Below are 22915 nucleotides of genomic sequence, written 5' to 3' on the forward strand. Positions count from 1 at the left end.
CGAAGGGTTGAATAAAAAAAATGTTTGAAAATATTGCCCCCACTATTTCACGAATATCACCAGAACTAGTGGTTTTAGAGAAAAATACCAAAAGAACTTTGTTAAAGGTCATTACATTGTCTACAAAAAAGGTAGAATTATGTATTTCCCCAGGACAACTCCTGTGTGAGATAATCCCCAGTTAAAGAGCACTGACTTTTATGAAAAAAATTTTGTTGACTATAGAACTATCTCTGTAATGAGATAATGACAGTGATTTAAAAAAAATTTAAAAATCTGCTTTTATATGATTTCCTTATCTTCGAAACGAATCTGATAATTCACTCGAAACGCATTAGCATCGCTGACATTAAATGGGCAGTGGCAATAGTTTCTTGAATTCCTCGAATGCTGTAATTTTTCAAATTATAAAGTCATTTGCATTCCATTTGTTACTGAGCAAATAAAAGTATGTACATATGTCAATTACCCTTGCTTTGTTTATGATAATCAACGGAAAATCAAATATGCGATGGAACTTCCTCATTCCCTCATGCTACACAATTCCGTATGGGGCAATTAATCAACTCATCACGGATCATAATTTCATTCTGAAGCACCTGAATTCTGCATTCAGATTGGAAAATAACGAGGGAAAACCGCATGACAACATGATTTACGAGAATTTCTCCTTGAGTTGTTGAATAAAAAAAATTGAGAGCAATTTACGAAAAATTCGCACGCATTATTTCACGAATATTTCATGAATATCTCCAGAACTCGTGGATTTTAAACGAAATGTGCAAATTTCGTTTGTAAATGATGATATTGAAAAATGTAGGATCGTCTTATTCTCTTGAACAACTCCTTTGTGAGATAAGCAGCCGTTAATGAGTTGTCAGTTTTGCGATAAAAAAAAAATTTGTTGACGGTAGAATTATCTCTGGAATGAAATAATGATTGTGTTTTTAAAAAACATCGAAATCCGTTTTTTGTAAAACTACAGAATATATAATATTTTATACGTAGTATATAATTTTATATGTAAAATAATTTAAGTAATATTTTTTAAATAGAGAAATCTTCTAATAATTCTTCCCAATATTCATTACTTTCCATGTGTTCTTGGTGGGTCGTTCCAACCGATCCAACAATCCATTGAATGCAAGAAATTTTCCACTTGCAAAATTATCTTTAATCCGATTTCTACCGAATAAATAACAACATATTGGTCCTCAAAATACAGAGACATGAGTAATCTACTCCACTATTACGCGATGATTTCCTCGAATGTTTTCGATGACTCAAACATTCTGGAAACTTGAGAGTAATGCAAGTATTAATAAGATAATTTCGTGTAAATTTCACGCCACTGACGTCATTTCTGCATTTCTCACGCTCTGACCTCGGCATTGCGTCACAAATTATATGTAATCATCTTGAAAAAATCATTTGTCACGAAGTGTCCGGAGATTTTCCATCCACTTTTCACGGTATTGCACTTGAAATCTGTTATTTTCTCGATCAATACTAGAGCAAGCGCTTTATTCCGGTGAATCTCTCTAGTAAACAAATCAATTTACGAAAATAATGTGAAGACCCTTTTTAATGAGCGCTGAATTTTATAAAAAAAAAATTACAAAAGAGTCGTACGTTCCTCGTGCCAAAATGAAAATATATTTCAGAAGATATATTTTATGTATCAGTACATTTATTCATTCAATTTCTACTGATCTTTCGCTGACACTTCGGAAACTTCAAATGAATTAATGTAATTAAATTAAAGTACTAGAGAATTTTTTAATTGTTCTGGTTCATTCTGCACTCAAAAAACGTAAATCTGTTATTCAATGGTGAAGTAAATGCTTTTATTTATCTAAATTCATCTGGTAACGAATTATGAACAGATTTATAAAACAAAATGTGAGAAAACTCTTCAAGAATTTGTTTTTTCTGCAGAAGAAAAATTATTACATTTACTAATGAATTTATTTCTCGTCGATGTAATCAGACATTTGACGATCAGATTTCTAGTCAATCTCCTTTAAGTTTCTTGTAACAAAAAAAAGCATTAATAATTTAATTAATTAAACCATAAATACAATATTTTATTGACTAGGGACTTTATCAGCTACGAATTCACTACGTGTTCCTCTCGATTCCTTTTCTCAATGCACAATTATTCTTAAACAATCACGATATCAATTGATGAAGGAAAAATTCTTTAGGCAATCGATGATGTGAAGTAGAGTTGTTATGGATCGACCACTTCAGCTTTGAGCCGAGCAGCGAGTGCCTTACGTACTTGAATAATCGATGGATCGGGTGCTGGAGTGTTCTCAAGGTTCGATTCCCCCTTCATCGTGGCCTCAGCAACATTTCTCGCTGTACTTGGACGTCTCTTGACTGTTTCCAAGTATTGACAGCGCGCCTGCTTCTTCAGCGCTACCAATTGGTCTCTTCTCTCCTTGAGGTACTCCTCCCGTTTCTTCATCTCTTCCTGATTCTCCGGTTCAATCTGCATTTAGAAATTTAATTGATTAATGGAACGATCGGCGAGATTTACGATTCACAAGAAATTACATTTCTTTGAGACAATAATCGCAAGATCTTGGCCTCTTCATGATTTTTTTTTTTTTAAAGGTTTTTAATGACAAGATTAGGTCCTCAGTGGGCCACCCCCAAGTACCGGATTATAAATCGTTCTCGACCGATAGGAATTGAAAAACATTAAAAGAAAAGATTTCTTGAATCTCCGTAATCAAGAGTTATTACAGGCAGTTTTTCAACGATTTGTTGTCCGGCTTCTCCTCCACTTCTCCCCTCATCAGCTACTCGCAAATTGGAGATTGAAGGCAGGGGCGAAGGTCTCTTCAATAGCTCAGGTATTAAGTCCCCGTCCCAGGGGTCTCCAGTCGCCTGGCAATCCTCCGAAGGTTCTTTTACGTCAGTAAATGAAAGTAATGAATTTGTTGAGATATTTAGGGCTTCCTTCAGCGCCGCTTTTTCACTCGCGTACTTGTTGGCCAATCTCTCGTGCTCCTTCTTGAGGTCTTCCTCGGTTTCCTCGGTTGGATCTTCCTCCTGAGATTGTTTGCTGCACAGAATTAGAAAACAACTTTCAATAGCTATTTTTATAATTCCTAATAGCTGCATCATCTTTTCTTTTAAGACAAGTATTCGAGTCATTAAATTTAATGGTGAAGTGCTATGTCATGATCAGGTACTTCGGGCTAATGCCCCGTCTTTAATACAAATTTTGAAATTGAGGGAATTGTAGAACTGTTATTATGGGGAAGGATAAGACATTTTCATAGAAATTGCTGGAGTGGTAATTAAAAGTGTTAAATGTCTTTGTTGGACCCCATATGGCGAGACATAGCTCAATAAAAATCACGTGAAAACTCCACAATTCGCACGTGAGCACGAAGGCCCAATAGATTACGGAGGGTCCGGTAACGAGGCCCGATCCCTTCATAAAAATTACCTGAGTGGCTCCAGATTATGTGTGGGGAGTTTTGAAATTTCTCGAGAACTTTCCGTAATTTACATGGGACCTTAATTTGTCCCTGTGAATGACAGAATACATGTGTCAATGTGGTAGAAATGGGCAACCTCATCACGTGCAAAACTTCAATCGACAAATAAAGTATTATTAATCGTTCGTTTAGATCTTATTTATAACGATTTACATCAGTTGTCCAGATATTTTGTTCTGAGGAGTTTAAGATGGAATCAATGTGTTTTAAAACATTTCTCTTGAATTTCTTTAAGGAAATTTTGATTTCAACATTTTCTAATTCAATAGCGATTCATTTCAAATCTATAATTAATCGAATAATTGATTTTAATTTAATTCATTTCAATTCTTACATTTTTTGAAACAGTAATGGATCTTTTAATAAACGTTACACTGATTTTTTATCTACAATAAATTACGTTCCAATTGAGGTCAATAGACGGCATTCAACAATAATAAAAATGCCAAAGGCCATCCTCCGTCATCAAACTTCAAAACTAATGAAAATTTCATCTCATGCGACTTATTGAAACGACCAGTGCAATAATCAGCCGAGTAATTAATCGATAAATTAATTAAATTGATTTCAATGATTACGTTTTCTAGAATATGATCTAATCAATCTTTTAATAATCATCAAAATATTTATCTGTGATAAAGATTGTTTCGATTGAGGTCAATGAACAGCATTTATAAATAATAAAATACATGAATAATTAATGCATTATAATTGAGAATATTGCTATAAGGATATTACTTTCCCTTCATTGAACTCATTACATTTTTTAACATGAAAAAAATTCCATCAAAGAGTCATTAAAAAATTTTACAGCAACGAAATCTTATTTCGTTAATTTGTGTAAATGAGGAATAATCACCTGAGTAATTCATCCATTACTAACTCTTCCTGAGGGAGATGTGTATCCGGCCCACAAGTTAATGACGCTGGAGTCAGTCCAAATTTCTGTTCAATCATGCTGAGAGCTTGCAACTGAAGTTCCAAATTTTTTTGTATCATCATTCGCTTGAAAACCAGGTATTCGTTCGCAGCCCATATTTGTTCGAAGAGGCTCTAGATGACAATTTTTTACCATATTATCATAGTATTCATAATTCACCATGTTATTTGTAATTAATGTTATGAAAAGAGATATTGCTTCAGAATAATTATTGGTAATCATTCATTATTAATCATTATTTATGGCGCTGTCATGTAAACTATTCACTCAGTCATTTTTGTTGAAATTTTTATGGTGAATAGTTGAAAAAGGTAGATGCAAAATGATCCTTTTCTGGTTGAGATTGTCCTTTTGGATGGATTACAATTTTTTAATTTTCTAAACAGCAATGGCTCGATAGTTTCGATAGAATCTATTGGAAATACCTGTTGAAACTGCACAGGTATTTTCGTCTGTTTGTTTACAGTACATGCATGCTCGAATTGTTCAGGTGTTATTCCCATGTCTTCCATGTACGAACCCAAGAGGAGATCCACCAGGTTTTTGTATTCCTGATAGGCCTCGAAGTATTCCTTGTTGTCTTCCATTTCAGGCTCGAAAACTGAAACATTTTCATTTTTTTGGTTCCTATAAATACCTTGCATGCTGTTTATTATTATTATTATCATTATCATTACAGCTTTCCAACTCCTTTTGGACCCATTAAATGACCAAAAATGAAACTACAAAGCAACATTACATGTTAATAAAATCTGTAAATTGTAACAGGCCCTTTGTGAGCTGAAAATTTTCTAAAATTTCGAATATCGATGGAGATTTATTGCTGGGAAAAGTTAATTATGTTTCTCAAAAATTATACGCACTGATGGATCGCTCTTCAACGAATGTCAGCAACGGGGAAGACCAAATGGGCCCTTTCAGGAACCCCACGAGGGAGTCGAACACCCAGCCACTGTCTTCGTTCCCCATAATCCAAAATTTATGTTCTCACTGGCTTGATCCTCTCCTCTCCTAGTTCTTCAGTTAGACCCTTCGAAGACTTAAGTACACAACTGTGTAATTTGATAAATATTCGAGATTGAGCTACTGGTGACAAGAACGGTCGGAATTCTATCGAATTGTCATTAAAATTATTCGTAAAAACGTTCCCATGGTGATTCCATCATTTCTAAATCACAACAAACAACAGTTTGCTGGTAGTACAGTCAATGTAATGTTCGTGTTGCATGCAAATGTACTCAATCCTTGTATTCAATAAAACATACAAAAAAATTGTTCAACAAAAGCGAGAACTGAACAAAAAATGATAAAAATCGAGTAGACCCCGCGTCCTTCAAGAGCCGATAACTCAAGATCGGCTGAGTAAAAATCGATAATTTATTTCTCTCGATTTTTTTTTCATTTTAAAAATAACTGCAAACACATCCTAATGGGATCATTCGTTTTGTTGAATTTGAAGAAAAGAATGATCGCTTCCTGATTGATCTTTAAATCTCCATTCTCCCTTCAAGAACGATCTCTACATTATCCACGAGCGATAATGGACATCAAGTTTTTTAATTCAGGCACATGAGTACTAGACGAGTATTTTGAATGAGTTCAAGATTTGTTAAATTAAGGGGATAAATAAATAGGATAAAATGTCGAAGACAGCAGGTCGTTTGAAGGCGGCCCTCAAGTCAACTGAGAAAATTGATCACAGCAGAAAATTGAGGACCAACATCCCTGCTGGTTTAGCTGCACCTAACCCACCTCTTGGACCTCAATTGGGACAGGTTAGGTTCCCTATGTTATTCTATTTTTCATTCAAAATTATTCTATATTTTAGTGGCAGTTTATTCATTGCCATGACCAACATTTATTTAAATATATTCATGAGACTGTTCCTTTTCTCAAATTCAGTACTCTTTTTGGGGACACTCTTTGTATAAATGGGAATTACAAGGGAAGAGAACTCTTAATATTTGTTAAAAGAAAAATTATAGAATAATTGAATATAATTCTCCCCTAGTTAAAAGAAATTTTGTATACATTTCGGACAAAGTTGGACTTCGAGAAGTGTCCAAATAATCTTTGCAACTCTACAAAAAATGTCCTCCTATTTTTCAACAAATTCTATTGCTTGAAACCCTCATAGAAAATATTTTGATAAATTTTGGAAATTGATAGTTTGTATCATCGTCCATTTTCAATAAAATAAAATACCAATACATGGGGGAAACATCGAAAGCTATGGGCAGCTTGTTCTTGAATTAAAAATCATAATTATTATCTGATTTGTATTCTTTATTGTTGCAGAGAAACATAAACATAGCAAATTTTATAAAAGATTTCAATGAAAGAACTGCAGACATTAAGGAAGGTATTCCACTACCAGTGAGAGTAAAAGTACATGGAGACAGAACCTATGACATGGTTATTCACCAGCCCCCAGCGACGTATTTCCTGATGCAAGCAGCAGGGATTCAACGAGGAGCCATGAATTCAGGTGACTAGTCACGAACCTGTCTGAAATAAAGGGCAGAAAAATTTCTAAAATTATCCATTTATCTCTAAATGGCTCCAGTGATTCAACAAATGGTCTGAATAAATCTTCATTGTCGTTCATTTATACTGTTCATCAGGCAAAGAAGTCGCTGGAAAATTGACGTTGAGGCACCTCTACGAGATCGCAAAAATAAAATCCCAAGATCCACCTTTGACCCTCCAAACTCTTCAGCAAACCACTCAGATGCTCGTTGGTATTGCTAGAACTTGTGGGATTAAAATTGTTCGGGAAATAGATCCTGACGAGTACGCTGAGTTTTTGAAGGAACGAGCGGTGATCGTTGAGGAACAGAAACAGGAGTTGCAGGCCGCCAAAGAAGCTAAAATGCTTCGAACAGGATAGTGAGTAATTCTAAATATTAATTTTTACTTACCAAAATATGGAACAAAACATTTTTGAATATAAAAAATTAATACAGAAAATGTACCTTGAATTTCCTTCTAAATTCCCACATTATGCATCTCTAATTAAATTGTGATTTCTCCTTTCAGGTATGTTCCGTAGTAAAACGAACAATACAGTGTTGAATTTTCAAAAATTGTAATTATAAATAAAGATAAAATTACCTGACTCTGGATTTTCATGATTCTCGTCACGAACATCGTAAAAATATTGAGTTTTCTGTCCATTTCATCGTTCATTTATCCCATAATTTTCATCCTCATCCATCCATTATTGACAATAATGTGTAATGTTGTTGACAATTAAAAAATTTACTCACGAAAATTATCTTTGACCTTCGATTTTAACTCTGCTTCCATCATAATTCAATCTGAACAAATTAAATTACTTTTCCCCATTCCCGACCCATTCAATAACAAAAATCAGATAAAACCAGTCTTGATTAATTACCCAAATGTTTAATTACTTCTCAACATAAAATTGCCTGACGTCGAGTTCTCAGAATCTTCCTCATCAAAAGAAACTAAAAATATGCCCAAGTCTATCCTTCTGTCATCACTCCTTCATTAACGAACATGTCTCCTTTGATATTTCTCTCCTAATCTACTCCTGACATTATACAATTTCCAGTAATTAAAGTTAAGTCAGTATTTCATTGTCGTCATAAATAAACATAGAATTACCTGATTTTGAGTCTTCAGGTTTTTTGCCATTAATCGACGCCCTAAAAACATTCCAGTTTTTTCTCCTCATCAATCGGAGATTACTGCACCCTCGTCTCACGCTGAAATGATTATAAAGTAATTAGTGACCAATTTAATTATTCAACAAACATTTAACACCTCCAAAGTACGTTTTATTCATCGAATAAAGCTTACAATTCTCCCCCTGTTTCACCTATAATACATTTGTCAATTATTTACACATAAACAATTCAATATGAATTAAATACTTAAACGATACATTGCCACTCATAACCCACTCGTTGTCTACGCACCTACCAAATGTTAGTTATAGCGCGTAGTATCCTGGTAACCAGGGATATCCTCGGCATCATCTCATTGGTTGAGACTGGAATTAATAAACATTGTGAAACTCCCAGTGAATTTCCTGTAAAACGTCTAATGCTAGTGAACAAAATAGCCTTTCAGTGACTTAACAGTCTTCATGATTGAGTTATCTAGTAAATGACATAAGTGGATTCCCCACTAATTATTTTGGCGATAATTTGTCTTCAAAAAAAAAGAATTTCCATTTTTTTTTTCATTATAAAATCTTAAAGGAGAGACATGTCTCCTTCAACTTTGAAAATTCTTTGATAATGACACAATTATGCCCTGTCGAGAAATATATTGTAATGTTAAAGATATCCAAGTCCTTCGACTATTTTTTCGCACTTTACCCGAATTGTTTGACTAGTTTACAATAATTGCGCTATCGCATTATCTAAACTATTAAAAATCTGGCAGGAATGAGAAAGTTCGTTTTGCCCAGAACATTGATCAATAACTAAAAATCTTGACAATAATCAATTAGAAAAATAATTGATAAGCAATCAAATTTCCATCATAAAACTGTTTGTACTTAAAAAAAATTTTTTACATTTAGAATTGTACCAAAAATCAATTTTATAATTCAAAAGTGAAGTTACCAAAAGTTGAAATGATCTTATTTGCTTTATGAGAAAAACAATAATATTTAAAAAATCGAAATGTGTTTTCGAATTATTCACTAAATAAAACGTTTATAGTCTCATATTGATCTTCCAATAAGTATCAACTACGCATTTACAAACTAATTAGTATATCATTCCAAAATATTTGGCGCCGCTCTTCTGCGAATATATATGATGTATCAAAAAACAGTGAGCAAATAAGAACAATACCAATACTCGTTCTAATCACCTATTTTTAAGTTTGTACTTAATCATGGTATGAATGTAAATAAAAAACTATTTATTGTTTAACAACTCTAATACGTGCAGCCATATTTACAACGAATGAAAAAAAAAACGCATGCAATATATAATTTCGATAACGCCCTATATATATATATGTATTTTTTTTTTGGAAATTCCCCTCAATACAACATTATTTCGGACACAATGTACATCTCCCAATTTATTATTTTGTTACGCAATTGGCTAACTAAAAGTATTCTGTACAAAAACCTCATATTTTACAGAAAATATACTTGGATATCTTTGAACTTACGATAAACGCCAAAATGCTGGATTTACCAAATTAATGAAACATGACTGATATCACAAGGGTAACAAATGCCCACTCAGGTCGCCCTCATCCCGAGATGCATTGACCCTTGTCCTTCCCCATCGACTCTCCCTTCAGTCACTTGAAGACACTCTCGATACCTCGAAAGCCAGTAAAGCGTCTTCTTAAAGAAAAGAACATTAACATTGTGCATAGTCAAATAAAAATACACTGATTTCATTTTTTCTCGATCTTAACCTGATTTAGCTGCGTCATAAAGTTATCCAAATTGGTCAACTCGGGGAACGATGCATCTGTCCAAATATTCTCAGGATTAGATTTACTATAACTTATGTTACCTATGCTACTTTCATTTTCATCATTAGATTTTTGACGCTGTACCATTTTCTGTTGAAATTTCTGCCACTCTCTCATTCGGCTCATTTGTTTAATTCTAATTGCCTGTTCTGCTCGGCTGATGGCATAAGTCAGTACTGCCTCGACACGAATGTTTCGTCTCGCCTTACGGTTGTAGTTCGAACGCTTCTGACGCAGCAGCTTGATCCAGTATGTTAATTTCTTTATTTTCCTTTTTTGCTTGTCTTCTCGTTGTTCATATGACACTCCCATTATGATGTTCGTGCGATTGAATGGATATGATGTGGAAGGATTTTAAGTCTCTTTCTGGGGAAAAAGAAACACAATGTTAATCATTTCGAGGGAAAGCCCACTAATTTGGGTACACAATCTTTGGTTAATCGGCTTAGAATATTTTAATGAGGGAAACGATAGAAATAATAATCCGAATAATAATTGTCCATTAAAATCAAATCTTAGAAATTGTTGTAAAAATTATTCATATTTGTAACTCTATCGAAAAATGATTGGAGGCATGCCAGAATAAGATTTTGGAAAATTTAAACAATCTCCCTTGTGTTTATGAACAACCACTGGGTATAATGATCATAATTCTGTGTGCAATGTAATTTTAATGAATATTAAATATTCTGATTACTCTCGATTTTTTTTCCTAATTTTCTCAGGTAACTTTCACGATAAATTTGATCACGAAAAAAAATATTGCTGAAGCTATGGACGGAAACCCTACCGTATGGAGACCTCCGCTATTTATTTATTTATTAAATGGGGTTCGAAGAAAAAAATCATTGATCAAGTAGCTACAGACTACTCACACACTTTGATAATAATTAAGTGGCTCTCATGATACACTTATTCATCGCAATGATCATTTTGTGGTTGAAAGACAATAATTAACCGTATTTATTGTTACTGACAATTGTTATGACAATTTCCATAAAAGAATGTTCTTACTACCGTGTCCACCCGTAAATGGCATTTCTAATTTATTTCCCCGAATTTGATTTTGATCCTGAATTGGTTTATAATAATTTCTGTCAATTTTATAATAAAAATCTTGAAAGATGTACTCACCCTAGCAATGACTACTGACACTAGAGAAAACGCCAAGCATACGTTGAAGTTAGAATTGGCCTTTGCAAGGACGAATCTGTTGACCTCCGCAATTTGACGAAAATATCTACGTTCCTGGCAGTTTTCACCCACTTTACTGAACTTTTTATACTGAAAAAAAATACCCAAATGTTAAGAATTGTATCACTAGGACGTTGTCCATATGCTACACGACGTTTCTACATTAATTTCAAGTACTGACTCACTTTTCAATGATGCACACGTGAAGACTCCTCGTAATGTTATCCGAAACTCCACAAATATGTTGAAAAATTTGAGCTCTGGAAGACCTTTGATGAAATTTCAAGTTTTTTTTCACTTTGTTCTCCTTTGTCTGGTGATTACGTGCTTATTTTTTAGAACAACCACATTATCACTTCACTCCTTGAAACTTATTTATAGACTGTGCGTCACTCCGTGTCACAAAGCACAATCACAATGGCGCTAATGGCGGTGCCTGCAACGATCCCTACTGTCCCTACCGCACCTCCACCTCATTGCAGCGGTGGCGTTTGGAATTAAGGTGACGAGTAGTGGGGGAAATACAGATTTTGTGCGAAGGCCAAGGTCCTAGCACTCCTGACACTCCTGGCAGTGGCAGTTCTGATTCAGTCTCCGGAAAGAATGGATCTCTGCGCAGATAGAGTACAGACCCCCGAGAAGGGTTGTGAACTCTGGGCATCGTTCGCAGAGATTCGAAACGAGATGTACTTTGAGGTAGTCCTCCAACTGCCTAAGAACCAAAGACCCATTCTTCTCTGGTTGCCAACGCCGATGTCGAGGGTATGTAGTAATTTTTCCTTCCCTTATGTCTTTTCTAATTTTTCTTCTTTTTCTTTAAAATTTTCTTAATTAGGTGATCGTTTGAAAAACGGCCCATATTTACCAAACATCCATATCCTAAAAACTAGTATCAGAAAACTGTTATGAAAATTATTTTAATAATATAAACCTTGACCAGATAAGAGCTGCATCAAAGGCCCTCATTACAATTTACTGGATGAGATTCTCGCAGCGAGAGACACTAGAGCGGAGAGTAAACTTCTTATGAAGACGCTGAATGAAGCTAAGGTGAACTACTTGCGGGTGACTGCGAATACCCGGGAGAAGCAAAGGAGAATTGGGGAGATTGAGAAGAAGACATTGGCGTTCAGACTAGATAGGGATAGTGAGTTGGCTCAGCAGAAGATCATTAATAATGTCCTGAAGGAGAGGCTGGACATGGCGATTAATGAAGAGGAGAAACTGATGTACCATGAGAAGTACTACGAACGTTATCAGAATGAAATGGGCGCAAAATTAGGGCATGTGGAAGATGGGAAGGAGGAAAAATTGATGGGAGCAGAAGTTGATCCTCCTTCAGGAGTAAATACTTTTGATGAAGGAAAAGGGTTATCTGGAGTGAGTCCAGAGGTGGATCTCCCCGGGGGGAACGTCAATCCGCAAACTGAATCAGAGGAAATGAAGGCGATACCAACTGACGTTCAGGTGCCTCTGACTTCCCCGACAGTCCCTCGTGCAGGTTCTTGGGATGAAAGTGCGGAAAACAGACGCTCTGGTGGTGAGACTGGGGAGATAGATGGAACGATACAGCAGAGGATCATTGAGAGACCCTTCAAGGAACTCAACTTAGTTAGTGAGAAGGAGAGACTAGAGAGGCAAGAGGAAGTCCAGCAGATGTTTGGGAATTTAGAGGATGTAGAGCCTGAAGGGGTGGAACAATCGATGGAGTCAGGAATTGATGTTCATTCTCAAGTACATGGTCCTGATGGGGAAGAAATGATTTCTAGGGCATCTTCAGTTGCTGGTGTTCCTGAGGGAAAAATCGAATCTCAGACTGAATTAAGGAGAATGGAAATTCCAACTGAGGATCAGGCGTCTTTGAATTCCCAGACGCAATTTAGTGCAAGTTCCTTCGATGAAGGAGTGATGAGCAGTTACTCTGAGAGTGAAGTGGTAGATAGCTTTAGAGGGAATCAAATTTCGTGTTTTAAAGATTCAGCTGTTCCTCCGTCAGTCCTAGAGGCTGAGGGCGGTTTTGCAAAAGGGGTTGGCATGGTTACACCTAAAGTTCCTCCTTCAGATCTTCATCGTCCAACTGATGACGATCAGATTAATATGGCTTGCGAGAAGACTGTGTTGTCTTTGAAATCGCCCCTTAGTTTTGAAGATTGGTCTGATGATGGCAGTGAAGAGCAGAATATTGTACAAACCTTGTCTCTGTGTTCATCAGGAACTTATGAAATCCCTTCAGTACAACAGACTTCTCTGATTGCATGTTCGGACACCAAAATGCAGGCCCCTGAATCACAAATCAGTCAATCATTTGAAAGAGGAGCTTCTCATGAAGGGCGTAATCTTGAAACCCAACTCGTGTCTGAAATTAACGATCGTCGTGCACCTATACCACGAATGTCATTCGCTGACGACAACTACAGTACAATTCTTCCAGGGTCTCAACCTATGCCTGTTGGATCAGTTGGGTACCCTGAACCTGGAAAATCTCCAAGAGATGACATTCTTATTACAACTCAGCAAATTTTGGAATCGTCGAGTGATGGAACTTCAACGGCCGTCGAGATGGCTTCCACCAGCATTAATGTCGTTCTGCAGGAAAAAGAGGACATTGAGGGTGAGAAAAGTCAGGAGCCTCCGTCATTAGAGTCCAGAGACCAGTATTCAGACAATGATCTGGTGTTTGAAGCTGCTGGACCCTCAGAGCCCCGGGTGAAGGTCTCTGAATCAACAATAAATGATTTGAACGAATATGAATCTATCCACGTTCATTCTCCCGGCTCAGAGGCGTCAACGGAGGTTCCTGAATTAAGAATAATTGATTCAGATGATCTTGAAGCGAGTAAAGCACAACCTCCAGACAGTCCTTCTGCATCTCATCCTTTGGGATCCCTAGAGCCTGAAATGGAAGTGTGTGCATGGAAGCTTCAATTCCCCTAATTTACAACTAGAATTATTTCTTCGAAATTAACATTTTTAAGAAGCAATTTGTCTAAAACAAACAATCGAATTAATTAATGATATTCTTGATGATTATTTAATGATATTCTTTTGTTATTCGACAATATCTACATAAATTTAAACAATTCCCAAACGTAGTGAAAAGTCAATTTAATTTTCTTGCGGATCACGGCAGAATGAAGAAAACAAAAGATCACTTTTGCAATATTTTATTCATTTAAAAAATAACATAAAAATTTAGTGTCACGTAAATTAGATTTTTAGTCTAATAAATGGTGGGGAAAAGACTGCTTGGCGAGTGATTAAAGGAGTTTCGAGGTTTTATTATGGTCATTAGTCCCTCAAAAGAATCCTATTTTTCGTAGATAAGCCCCTCGTCTCACTCCTAGTGGGGTATACCCCTTCCGGACCCACAATTGTCAGTCTACAAAAACATTAAAACAATGGAGATTAACCAACGAGGAAAAAAGAGTGATTTTTGAGAGAAAAATTACTAAACATTAGAAAAATAGGAAGTTTTTGAAAACTAGAGGACATCGTTACAGTTAACTAATAATAGTAATAATATTTATTCAATAATTGAATTCGAATCATCTAATAATTTGGTTCGTAGTAGACCAACAATAAACTGCCGGAAATTAGTCATAAATTACCACTCCAAGGGAGTCGTTAATTTTTTCGGAATAGTTTACTATATTTACCGGTTAAAACGACCTTGTTCAATGGGCATCATCAGGTCACTTCCAATTCCCCAGCTTAATACCCGAGAGATTTCCGGGAGAGCGCCGACAATACCTGAATCCTCACATTAAGTGTTTAGGATATAGACAATTATCGTGTATCATAAAACTGTCATTAGTACCCGATCAATTAGTAAATCGACCAACTGCTGATGTCCTAATGAGGTGTCCACGGAATTAGCAAATACCTTTTTCTGAGACGTTGGGTTTTAAAATGATATAATTTGGATTAATTCAATATCCTTTCAAAGTTATAAAAAAAATATATAAAACATATATGCGAGATATATATTTTATATATAATTTTTATATGAACTGGACCATCTCGAAATATTTTGCAAAATATATATTTAAATATGAATTATTCAGAGTGGGAGGCAAATAACACAACTCCAACTGGTTCACATTCTTTTATAATTTTACTTGTCACTATAATATCATCAAATTCTCAAAGTGCAACGGGAACAAATGTATTTCTGTACGTAGAAACAAACCTTCGACAAATACTTCAAAATTTTGTGTTTAAAAATGCTAGAGAACTTTTCGAAATTTCCAATTGCACAACAATAGACAACTGGACAGTTGCAAATTTTTATCAAATTGAAAAAAGTTGAACTTTTCAATGTCAATTTTTTTATCGAAAAATACAGGAAATCGAATTCAGTTTGAACAATAGAAAAAAAAATATACAAAGTACTCGTTTCGTTTCGTTTCGGTGTCAAATTATAATCATTATTTAGTCTTATTCAATAATCCTGAGGACAAAACTTTAACTTTCTACAGTAAACAAAAATGTTCAATAACTCATTGAATTTTTGAAAAACCAAAACAATTACGTTCGTCGATGGTGTCTTTCTTCTAAGAATAAAAAAAAGGATGGAGATTTGTAATTTGGAAAATGGCAAGGCTAACTAAATTCTGAAATATGAAGAAAATTAAAAGTTATTTTTTTTTTTCGTAGAAAAGTATAGCATTTCCATTTAATCTTGACCAATTGTTCCAATTCAGCTCCGAGCCTATTGCTATTGCTGAGGAATCGTCGGAACAATTTCGACTTCATGCTTATGACTGACCTCAGAATAGCAGACCTTGCATAAATCAAAATTTCCATCGTTACAGATCTTGCAGTGGTATCGGCATTCATCAGTAATTCGTTCGAAGCAATTATCACAGGTGACGAGCGGAGCTCCTGAGTGGACGTCATTGTCCCCCAAAAGGGTTGGGGTACCAGGGGTGTTACGAGTACTACGTCTTGGAAGATCGTCTAGAGAACATTTTCTACAGTTCTTTAAACGCTGTCGATGTTTGCCTACGATTGCCACCCCACATGTGGAACAAGCAACTGCTGTTTCTGGATCTACCGTATCTCCAGTTGACGGAGTACTCGAACGCCTAGAGTTTCGGCTCGATGGCTTCTCAGAACATGTTCCATATTGATTAGAATAATCTGCAGGGATATTGAGATTCATCTGTATGAATTTCGTCAGGACTTACTGTTCCAGGATTTGGCTTGGGATGTTTCACTGATGAAGGCATCTGAGGAGTCCCTGACCTTTTTCGAGTACTTCTTCTCAATGGATCGCCTTGATCGGTGGACGTTTGAGGCTAAAGAAAATCAGAATTTTTATCATCAGGAGTTGTTGAAATCAATAAACCTTTTGTTTTGATTATTAAGAAATTGTTACAGACACAATAGCTTCTGAGATAATGCAATCGTGAAGTCTTGATTGATTTAAAAGTAGTTTGAAATTTTTAATTATGTTACTAATTATCCATTTAAATATTCGAATTATGAATTATTTATTTTATTAATAATTTATATATAGGAAGATTCTCCCTTATTAATTCATTACCAAGCGCGAAGGGAACCTTTAAAACTTTGAAATAACAATAGTTTACGAGTATTTATTTATCTTACCAGGACATTCTCCATAGCTTCATCATTAGTGGATGTGCCGTCCGATGATTCAGGGGGTTTTACTGCCTCAGCGATGACTGAATTATCAATCATACTTGGAATAAGGGTGTCGCATTTCGCAGGCAAACCCTGGACATCATCGACAGATTCCTCTACATTTGAGCACTTATAGAGGTCATCACTAACCCCTGGAGAATCACCCGCTTGGACAGATGGGACTTCGTTCATGTCGGCAGGGAGAATAGTAGATTGAGGCAGCGAGGCAGTGGCTGTGTGATGTTCAACTTCAACAGTTCTATTTCCAGGAATAATGGCTGCAGTCTCGTCTATCTCTGATTTACGAACCTGTACGGCCAGGGCTGGAGTTGAGGATCCCAGAGGACTGTGTGGAGGGTGAGCATGGATAGATTCGGCCACATCTGAATCAACGGTTTTTGACTCCATAACTTTTATTTGTGGCTCGGTGGAACCAAGAACTTCAGATGGAAGAGCATCACTTATAGACTGTACTTTGATAGCTTCAGGTTCATCAGAATGAATTATTTGTGATGCAGACATTTCCATTTCAGGCTCTAGGGATCCCAAAGGTTGAGATGCAGAAGGACTGTCTGGAGATTGTGCTTGACTCGCTTCAAGATCATCTGAATCAATTATTCTTAATTCAGGAACGTCCGTTGACGCCTCTGAGCCGGGAGAATGAACGTGGATAGATTCATATTCGTTCAAATCATTTATTGTTGATTCAGAGACCTTCACCTGGGGCTCTGAGGGCCCAGCAGCTTCAAACACCAGATCATTGTCTGAATACTGGTCTCTGGACTCTAATGACGGAGGCTCCTGACTTTTCTCACCCTCAATGTCCTCTTTTTCCTGCAGAACGACATTAATGCTGGTGGAAGCCATCTCGACGGCCGTTGAAGTTCCATCACTCGACGATTCCAAAATTTGCTGAGTTGTAATAAGAATGTCATCTCTTGGAGATTTTCCAGGTTCAGGGTACCCAACTGATCCAACAGGCATAGGTTGAGACCCTGGAAGAATTGTACTGTAGTTGTCGTCAGCGAATGACATTCGTGGTATAGGTGCACGACGATCGTTAATTTCAGACACGAGTTGGGTTTCAAGATTACGCCCTTCATGAGAAGCTCCTCCTTCAAATGATTGAGTGATTTGTGATTCAGGGGCCTGCATTTTGGTGTCCGAACATGCAATCAGAGAAGTCTGTTGTACTGAAGGGATTTCATAAGTTCCTGATGAACACAGAGACAAGGTTTGTACAATATTCTGCTCTTCACTGCCATCATCAGACCAATCTTCAAAACTAAGGGGCGATTTCAAAGACAACACAGTCTTCTCGCAAGCCATATTAATCTGATCGTCATCAGTTGGACGATGAAGATCTGAAGGAGGAACTTCAGGTGTAGCCATGCCAACCCCTTTTGCAAAACCGCCCTCAGCCTCTAGGACTGACGGAGGAACAGCTGAATCTTTAAAACACGAAATTTGATTCCCTCTAAAGCTATCTACCACTTCACTCTCAGAGTAACTGCTCATCACTCCTTCATCGAAGGAACTTGCACTAAATTGCGTCTGGGAATTCAAAGACGCCTGATCCTCAGTTGGAATTTCCATTCTCCTTAATTCAGTCTGAGATTCGATTTTTCCCTCAGGAACACCAGCAACTGAAGATGCCCTAGAAATCATTTCTTCCCCATCAGGACCATGTACTTGAGAATGAACATCAATTCCTGACTCCATCGATTGTTCCACCCCTTCAGGCTCTACATCCTCTAAATTCCCAAACATCTGCTGGACTTCCTCTTGCCTCTCTAGTCTCTCCTTCTCACTAACTAAGTTGAGTTCCTTGAAGGGTCTCTCAATGATCCTCTGCTGTATCGTTCCATCTATCTCCCCAGTCTCACCACCAGAGCGTCTGTTTTCCGCACTTTCATCCCAAGAACCTGCACGAGGGACTGTCGGGGAAGTCAGAGGCACCTGAACGTCAGTTGGTATCGCCTTCATTTCCTCTGATTCAGTTTGCGGATTGACGTTCCCCCCGGGGAGATCCACCTCTGGACTCACTCCAGATAACCCTTTTCCTTCATCAAAAGTATTTACTCCTGAAGGAGGATCAACTTCTGCTCCCATCAATTTTTCCTCCTTCCCATCTTCCACATGCCCTAATTTTGCGCCCATTTCATTCTGATAACGTTCGTAGTACTTCTCATGGTACATCAGTTTCTCCTCTTCATTAATCGCCATGTCCAGCCTCTCCTTCAGGACATTATTAATGATCTTCTGCTGAGCCAACTCACTATCCCTATCTAGTCTGAACGCCAATGTCTTCTTCTCAATCTCCCCAATTTTCCTTTGCTTCTCCCGGGTATTCGCAGTCACCCGCAAGTAGTTCATCTTAGCTTCATTCAGCGTCTTCATAAGAACTTTATTCTTCGCTCTAGCGTCTCTCGTTGCGAGAATCTCATCCAGCACATTGTAATGTGGGCTCCTCGATCCACTGGTTTGCCAATACTCCGGCGGAAACTTCTCCAGTTTACCCTGGCACAGAACGAGTTCTCGTTCCAGTAGTTGTTTCTGCGATCGAAGTTTCTGTGAGATTGTCTTCAATCCATCGACTTCCTCGGAATGAGCCTCTGCCTCTGCCTTCCTCTTGTAGGAGTTCTCGATCCTCTTTATCATCAGGGAATATCTGTTGATACTCCTCTGATGACGCTGGGCATCACCGGCGATAATCAGAGCCTTCAACTGGTCTATTTCACTCTTAAAATTCTCTGAAAGCTCCATCAGCTTCTCGGCTGTCAACTCCTCCCAGTTGTCGGTCCCCTGGTGAGTCTCGCTGATTCTTCCGAATGCTGTGGTGGCCTCAGAAGAGGGATAAGGGTTTCGGATTTTTGTGTGAATTTCGTTCTGCACTGATGTCCACTGGAGAATCGTGTGGACTTCTCTATAGACCATTGGACTTGGGTCGACAGTGACGACGAGGGACAGAGGGCTTTCCTTCTTGAAAGGCCCTGCGAAGAGCTTTGTGAGGCTCGACGGGCAGAAACAGTCATTGAGCGTCACGGGATTACGACATTTGATATATTCCAAGCTTCTGAGAACTGCCAGGAGGCTTACATCGATCTTTGGAAATGTGTGAGCTGCCAAATCGCAGAATGAAAAGCTGCTCGCCTCCGCTGATTCTGTCCCCTCCCAACTTTCATACCTCAATAATGTGACGGTGAAGATGCAATGAGATTCCGAGGCTGATGTCGTCATGTTGGAGTTCCATTGGAGAAGATTGTTATACCCAAATGCGAGAACGTCACAAGCCTCTGAGGGAGTTCCCACGGAAACGTGAGTGAGGCCTTTGATGTAGGTCTTATCCCGGGGATCGGTCTTGGCGATCAGAGAAGGATGGCTCCCAAGATAGTCGGAGGACAGCACATCAAAGTACATCTCGTTTCGAATCTCTGCGAACGACACCCAGACTTCACATCCCTTCTCGGGTGTCTGTATCCTATCTGCGTACATATCCATTCTCTTCCGGGATTGAGCGGAGAGAAAGCCTCGTCGAGTGTCGAGCTCTTCGAACCTCTGAATCACCGTCAAACACGAGGCAGTATTGTCGCCTGGTTTATAGTTGGGAATCTCCACGGGTTTCTCTCGGGCAAAAATATGTTCCAACGTCCTCGGAATTAATCCTGGATCTTCTGGAGATCCTACGAGGGTGTAAAACTTTCCTGATTGTGCTGTACCATAAGTCATGACAGCGCAGTTGATTCCATGGAGGTAATCTACCATCCGTGGCATCACCACTTGATCGAAAACTTGCGTCTGAGTGTCTTCGTCCCCGAAGGCACCGGAGTAGACGAACTTCTTCTGCACAAGATCGACGTTCGAATTCATGTCCTGTTCGACGTCATTCAGGTTGATAAAAAGTGATGGGCTAGTGACGTAGTACCGCTGCTGCTTTTTCGTGGTGTTCATTCCGAGTGACAGTGGCTTGAGACGAACGAAGACTTTTGTCATCTCGGATGGTGGCGTGGGAGGGACCGGGGGGGTATTGTCGATGACGGGTGCTACAGGTACCTCCGGTGCGTTACAGTGGGCCGGTGGAGTTGGAGACCGCCTGTTTATTTCTACATCTTCCGGAGGGGGAACCTGGTTGTTCGGTGTATGCTCTTCGCTGTCAGTATCCGAAGAAGTTCCGAATGTGTCGCTCGACGATGGGGTTTCGGTCATCTCGACGTTCGTAGAATCAGGGGAAACTATATGTTCTGTTGGAGTCCCGCGTGCGGATGGCGCAGGTTCCGATGATGAGGTCTACAAAAATGGAAACCCTTTTAATTTATTATCTTTGATTATTAATTATTGTTCAAGATCAATTTTTGGGATTTACGAACATACAGGTAGATGCAAATATCCAGGATATTCTTCGGTTGGTTGTTCAGGTTTTACTTTTGTCAATTTTGACAGTCGTAAACGTCTGATAATTAATAGGCAAGCTAGTGTCTTTCGGCATTAACTCGGTCGGTAATTTGTTTGCATTCTTGCTGCCGAAAATCAGGAGAATAATAGACAGGGGATCTCAGGCTCCCCAATGCTTTGTGATGATGTTAATCACTCATATTGGTCATAAGGGGGAACATGGGGTAAAAATAACGTCTTACGACGACTTCAGTTTCCTCGAAAACTTGTGAGGTTTAGAGAGATGAAAAATCATGGAGAATGACTAGTTTGGAATCTGGGTGAAGACCTGGAGTATCGTCTGGATGCTTCAACTCACAGTAATACGATCAGAAGGAAACTGTCGCAAGCCCAACTCCTCAGCCATTTACGTAATTCCACTCAATTTTTCTCGACGTTTCCAGACTGAACCAGCTCACACCCCAGGGCAATGATTTATTCTATCCATCAGGTGCTTCTGGATTTTGACAAAATGCTGATATGAAAAATTGATAAAGGCAAAGACTATGATCACAATCCATCTATTCTCGTCATAATTATCACAATCGAAGAATCATTGGTAAATGGCTGACGAGTTCGGATTTCCTGAAATTTGAGAACTAGAATAAATGAAACTAAAAGAAAGTCTGTCGTTTTTTTCTTGAAGAAGTTGCGTTGCTACATTTTTTGTCAAAAAAATCACACGTTGGGAGGCAACTTCCAGACGAATCACGTGAAAAAATTTATTTCTCTAACCACAGCCAACACAATTTTCTTGAGTTTCATGAATTGGAAAATTTGGTCTGCAATTCGAAAAGTCAGTTTGATCTCGTGACCCTGTGGAAGATTCCCCTTGAACCTTTCAGCCCAAGAATATGAGTTAATCCATCACGACAACGACTCTGAAGGCGAAGTATTCAGTTCCCGAAAAGCAGAAATATTTTCAAAACCTCAAAAAATAACGGATTTAAAAATTCCTGCGACGAAGATCATCCCTTACCTCGGATTGTTCATCACTGAAATCCTCCATAGTAATCAATTTGCCACTTGACGACAGCAGAAAATAGCAAGAATAATTTTTCACTTGTCAATCAGCACGCGAAGAACACGTTTTGTTTTCGTGATTCCGGTGCTTTGTCCCACAGGTCTTGGAATGTTTTTTTTTTTCTGCTACCCGTTCACACGTCTGTAAACTGAGCTGCAAAAGGCCTCTGTCGACCTCTGAATGCCGAATCCTTCACTCTGAACAATGATATATTATTCTTCAATAATTGTTGTTAACAATCTACTGTTTTTTCTAAATTTTATTCAGGGAATTGAGTGATTTTAGGACAGAGCTAATACTGCTGCGATTATTTGGGGATTAATCACTTGTTTTTGAATATTCTCTGTACGTTTCCTTTGTTTGGAGAGAGAAGGGAGAGCAACAAGGAAGACGTTTATATCGCTCGCGGATAAATAATCAATTTCTGGATAAAAGGAATTCCAAATCACTTGGGAATAATTTGGGACACCTTAGGAAGACAATTTTTATTGTTGTGGATTTAATGGTTTATTCATTATTATTAAATCCTTATGATCATTGAATACTTTTGGTTTAGAGTCGATCAAAACCCCTCGAACCAATAGAAAAACATTAAAACATTTGGTACGAAAAAATCAGTTTAAAGTTTACATATAAATATCAATTTTTCAATTAAATAATTGTTTCTCTGGATTTTGTGAT

The 22915-nt window shown here is 37.7% G+C and overlaps 4 protein-coding genes and 1 long non-coding RNA gene across 6 annotated transcripts; 2 read left to right on the top strand and 3 right to left on the bottom strand.

Moving 5' to 3' along the window:
• Window positions 1-993: 993 nt before the first annotated feature.
• Window positions 994-5720, bottom strand: LOC135167042 (cilia- and flagella-associated protein 36). The gene is made up of 5 exons (XM_064129888.1): window positions 5322-5720; window positions 4884-5059; window positions 4378-4571; window positions 2755-3076; window positions 994-2497 (listed from the first exon to the last, which is right to left on the bottom strand). The coding sequence occupies exons 1-5, from the start codon at window positions 5425-5427 to the stop codon at window positions 2234-2236; spliced, it is 1062 nt and encodes a 353-aa protein (XP_063985958.1). The 5' UTR covers window positions 5428-5720; the 3' UTR covers window positions 994-2233.
• A 285-nt stretch (window positions 5721-6005) lies between these two features.
• Window positions 6006-7576, top strand: LOC135167044 (large ribosomal subunit protein uL11m). 2 transcript variants are annotated; one of them, XM_064129891.1, is made up of 4 exons: window positions 6006-6233; window positions 6757-6946; window positions 7083-7347; window positions 7498-7576. In XM_064129891.1, coding segments are annotated over exons 1-4 (591 nt in total). In that variant the 5' UTR covers window positions 6006-6098; the 3' UTR covers window positions 7499-7576. The 2 variants fall into 2 exon arrangements, with proteins under 2 accessions (XP_063985961.1, XP_063985960.1); XM_064129890.1 differs by having other exon boundaries at window positions 7083-7576.
• Window positions 7577-11117: 3541 nt separating this feature from the next.
• LOC135167045 (uncharacterized) lies at window positions 11118-11616 on the bottom strand. The gene is made up of 2 exons (XR_010299792.1): window positions 11316-11616; window positions 11118-11220 (listed from the first exon to the last, which is right to left on the bottom strand). It is a non-coding gene; the product is annotated as an uncharacterized LOC135167045 (long non-coding RNA).
• Window positions 11617-11718: 102 nt separating this feature from the next.
• On the top strand, window positions 11719-15354 carry LOC135166460 (uncharacterized). Its single transcript, XM_064128689.1, has 2 exons — window positions 11719-11892; window positions 12071-15354. Exon 2 carries the CDS (start codon window positions 12157-12159, stop codon window positions 14062-14064), a length of 1908 nt encoding a protein of 635 aa, XP_063984759.1. The 5' UTR covers window positions 11719-11892; window positions 12071-12156; the 3' UTR covers window positions 14065-15354.
• Window positions 15226-22610, bottom strand: LOC135166454 (uncharacterized). Its single transcript, XM_064128670.1, has 4 exons — window positions 22190-22610; window positions 16744-21066; window positions 16320-16430; window positions 15226-16237 (listed from the first exon to the last, which is right to left on the bottom strand). The coding sequence occupies exons 1-4, from the start codon at window positions 22217-22219 to the stop codon at window positions 15848-15850; spliced, it is 4854 nt and encodes a 1617-aa protein (XP_063984740.1). The 5' UTR covers window positions 22220-22610; the 3' UTR covers window positions 15226-15847.
• Window positions 22611-22915: the final 305 nt, after the last annotated feature.

Source organism: Diachasmimorpha longicaudata, chromosome 10, assembly GCF_034640455.1.
Source record: "Diachasmimorpha longicaudata isolate KC_UGA_2023 chromosome 10, iyDiaLong2, whole genome shotgun sequence".
Taxonomy (NCBI): Eukaryota; Metazoa; Arthropoda; class Insecta; order Hymenoptera; family Braconidae; genus Diachasmimorpha; species Diachasmimorpha longicaudata.

Coding starts and splice junctions, on each gene's coding strand:
- LOC135167042 (XM_064129888.1), bottom strand. CDS start 5,427: ATGGGGAACGAAGACAGTGGCTGGGTGTTCGACTCCCTCGTGGGGTTC. Junction 4,572..4,883: donor TACCTGTGCAGTTTCAACAG/GTATTTCCAATA, acceptor ATTGTCATCTAG/AGCCTCTTCGAACAAATATG. Junction 3,077..4,377: donor GTAATGGATGAATTACTCAG/GTGATTATTCCT, acceptor AATTCTGTGCAG/CAAACAATCTCAGGAGGAAG.
- LOC135167044 (XM_064129890.1), top strand. CDS start 6,099: ATGTCGAAGACAGCAGGTCGTTTGAAGGCGGCCCTCAAGTCAACTGAG. Junction 6,234..6,756: donor TTGGACCTCAATTGGGACAG/GTTAGGTTCCCT, acceptor TTATTGTTGCAG/AGAAACATAAACATAGCAAA. Junction 6,947..7,082: donor ACGAGGAGCCATGAATTCAG/GTGACTAGTCAC, acceptor ACTGTTCATCAG/GCAAAGAAGTCGCTGGAAAA.
- LOC135166460 (XM_064128689.1), top strand. CDS start 12,157: ATGAAGACGCTGAATGAAGCTAAGGTGAACTACTTGCGGGTGACTGCG.
- LOC135166454 (XM_064128670.1), bottom strand. CDS start 22,219: ATGGAGGATTTCAGTGATGAACAATCCGAG. Junction 21,067..22,189: donor TCAGTGATGAACAATCCGAG/GTAAGGGATGAT, acceptor CCATTTTTGTAG/ACCTCATCATCGGAACCTGC. Junction 16,431..16,743: donor AAGCTATGGAGAATGTCCTG/GTAAGATAAATA, acceptor GATTTTCTTTAG/CCTCAAACGTCCACCGATCA.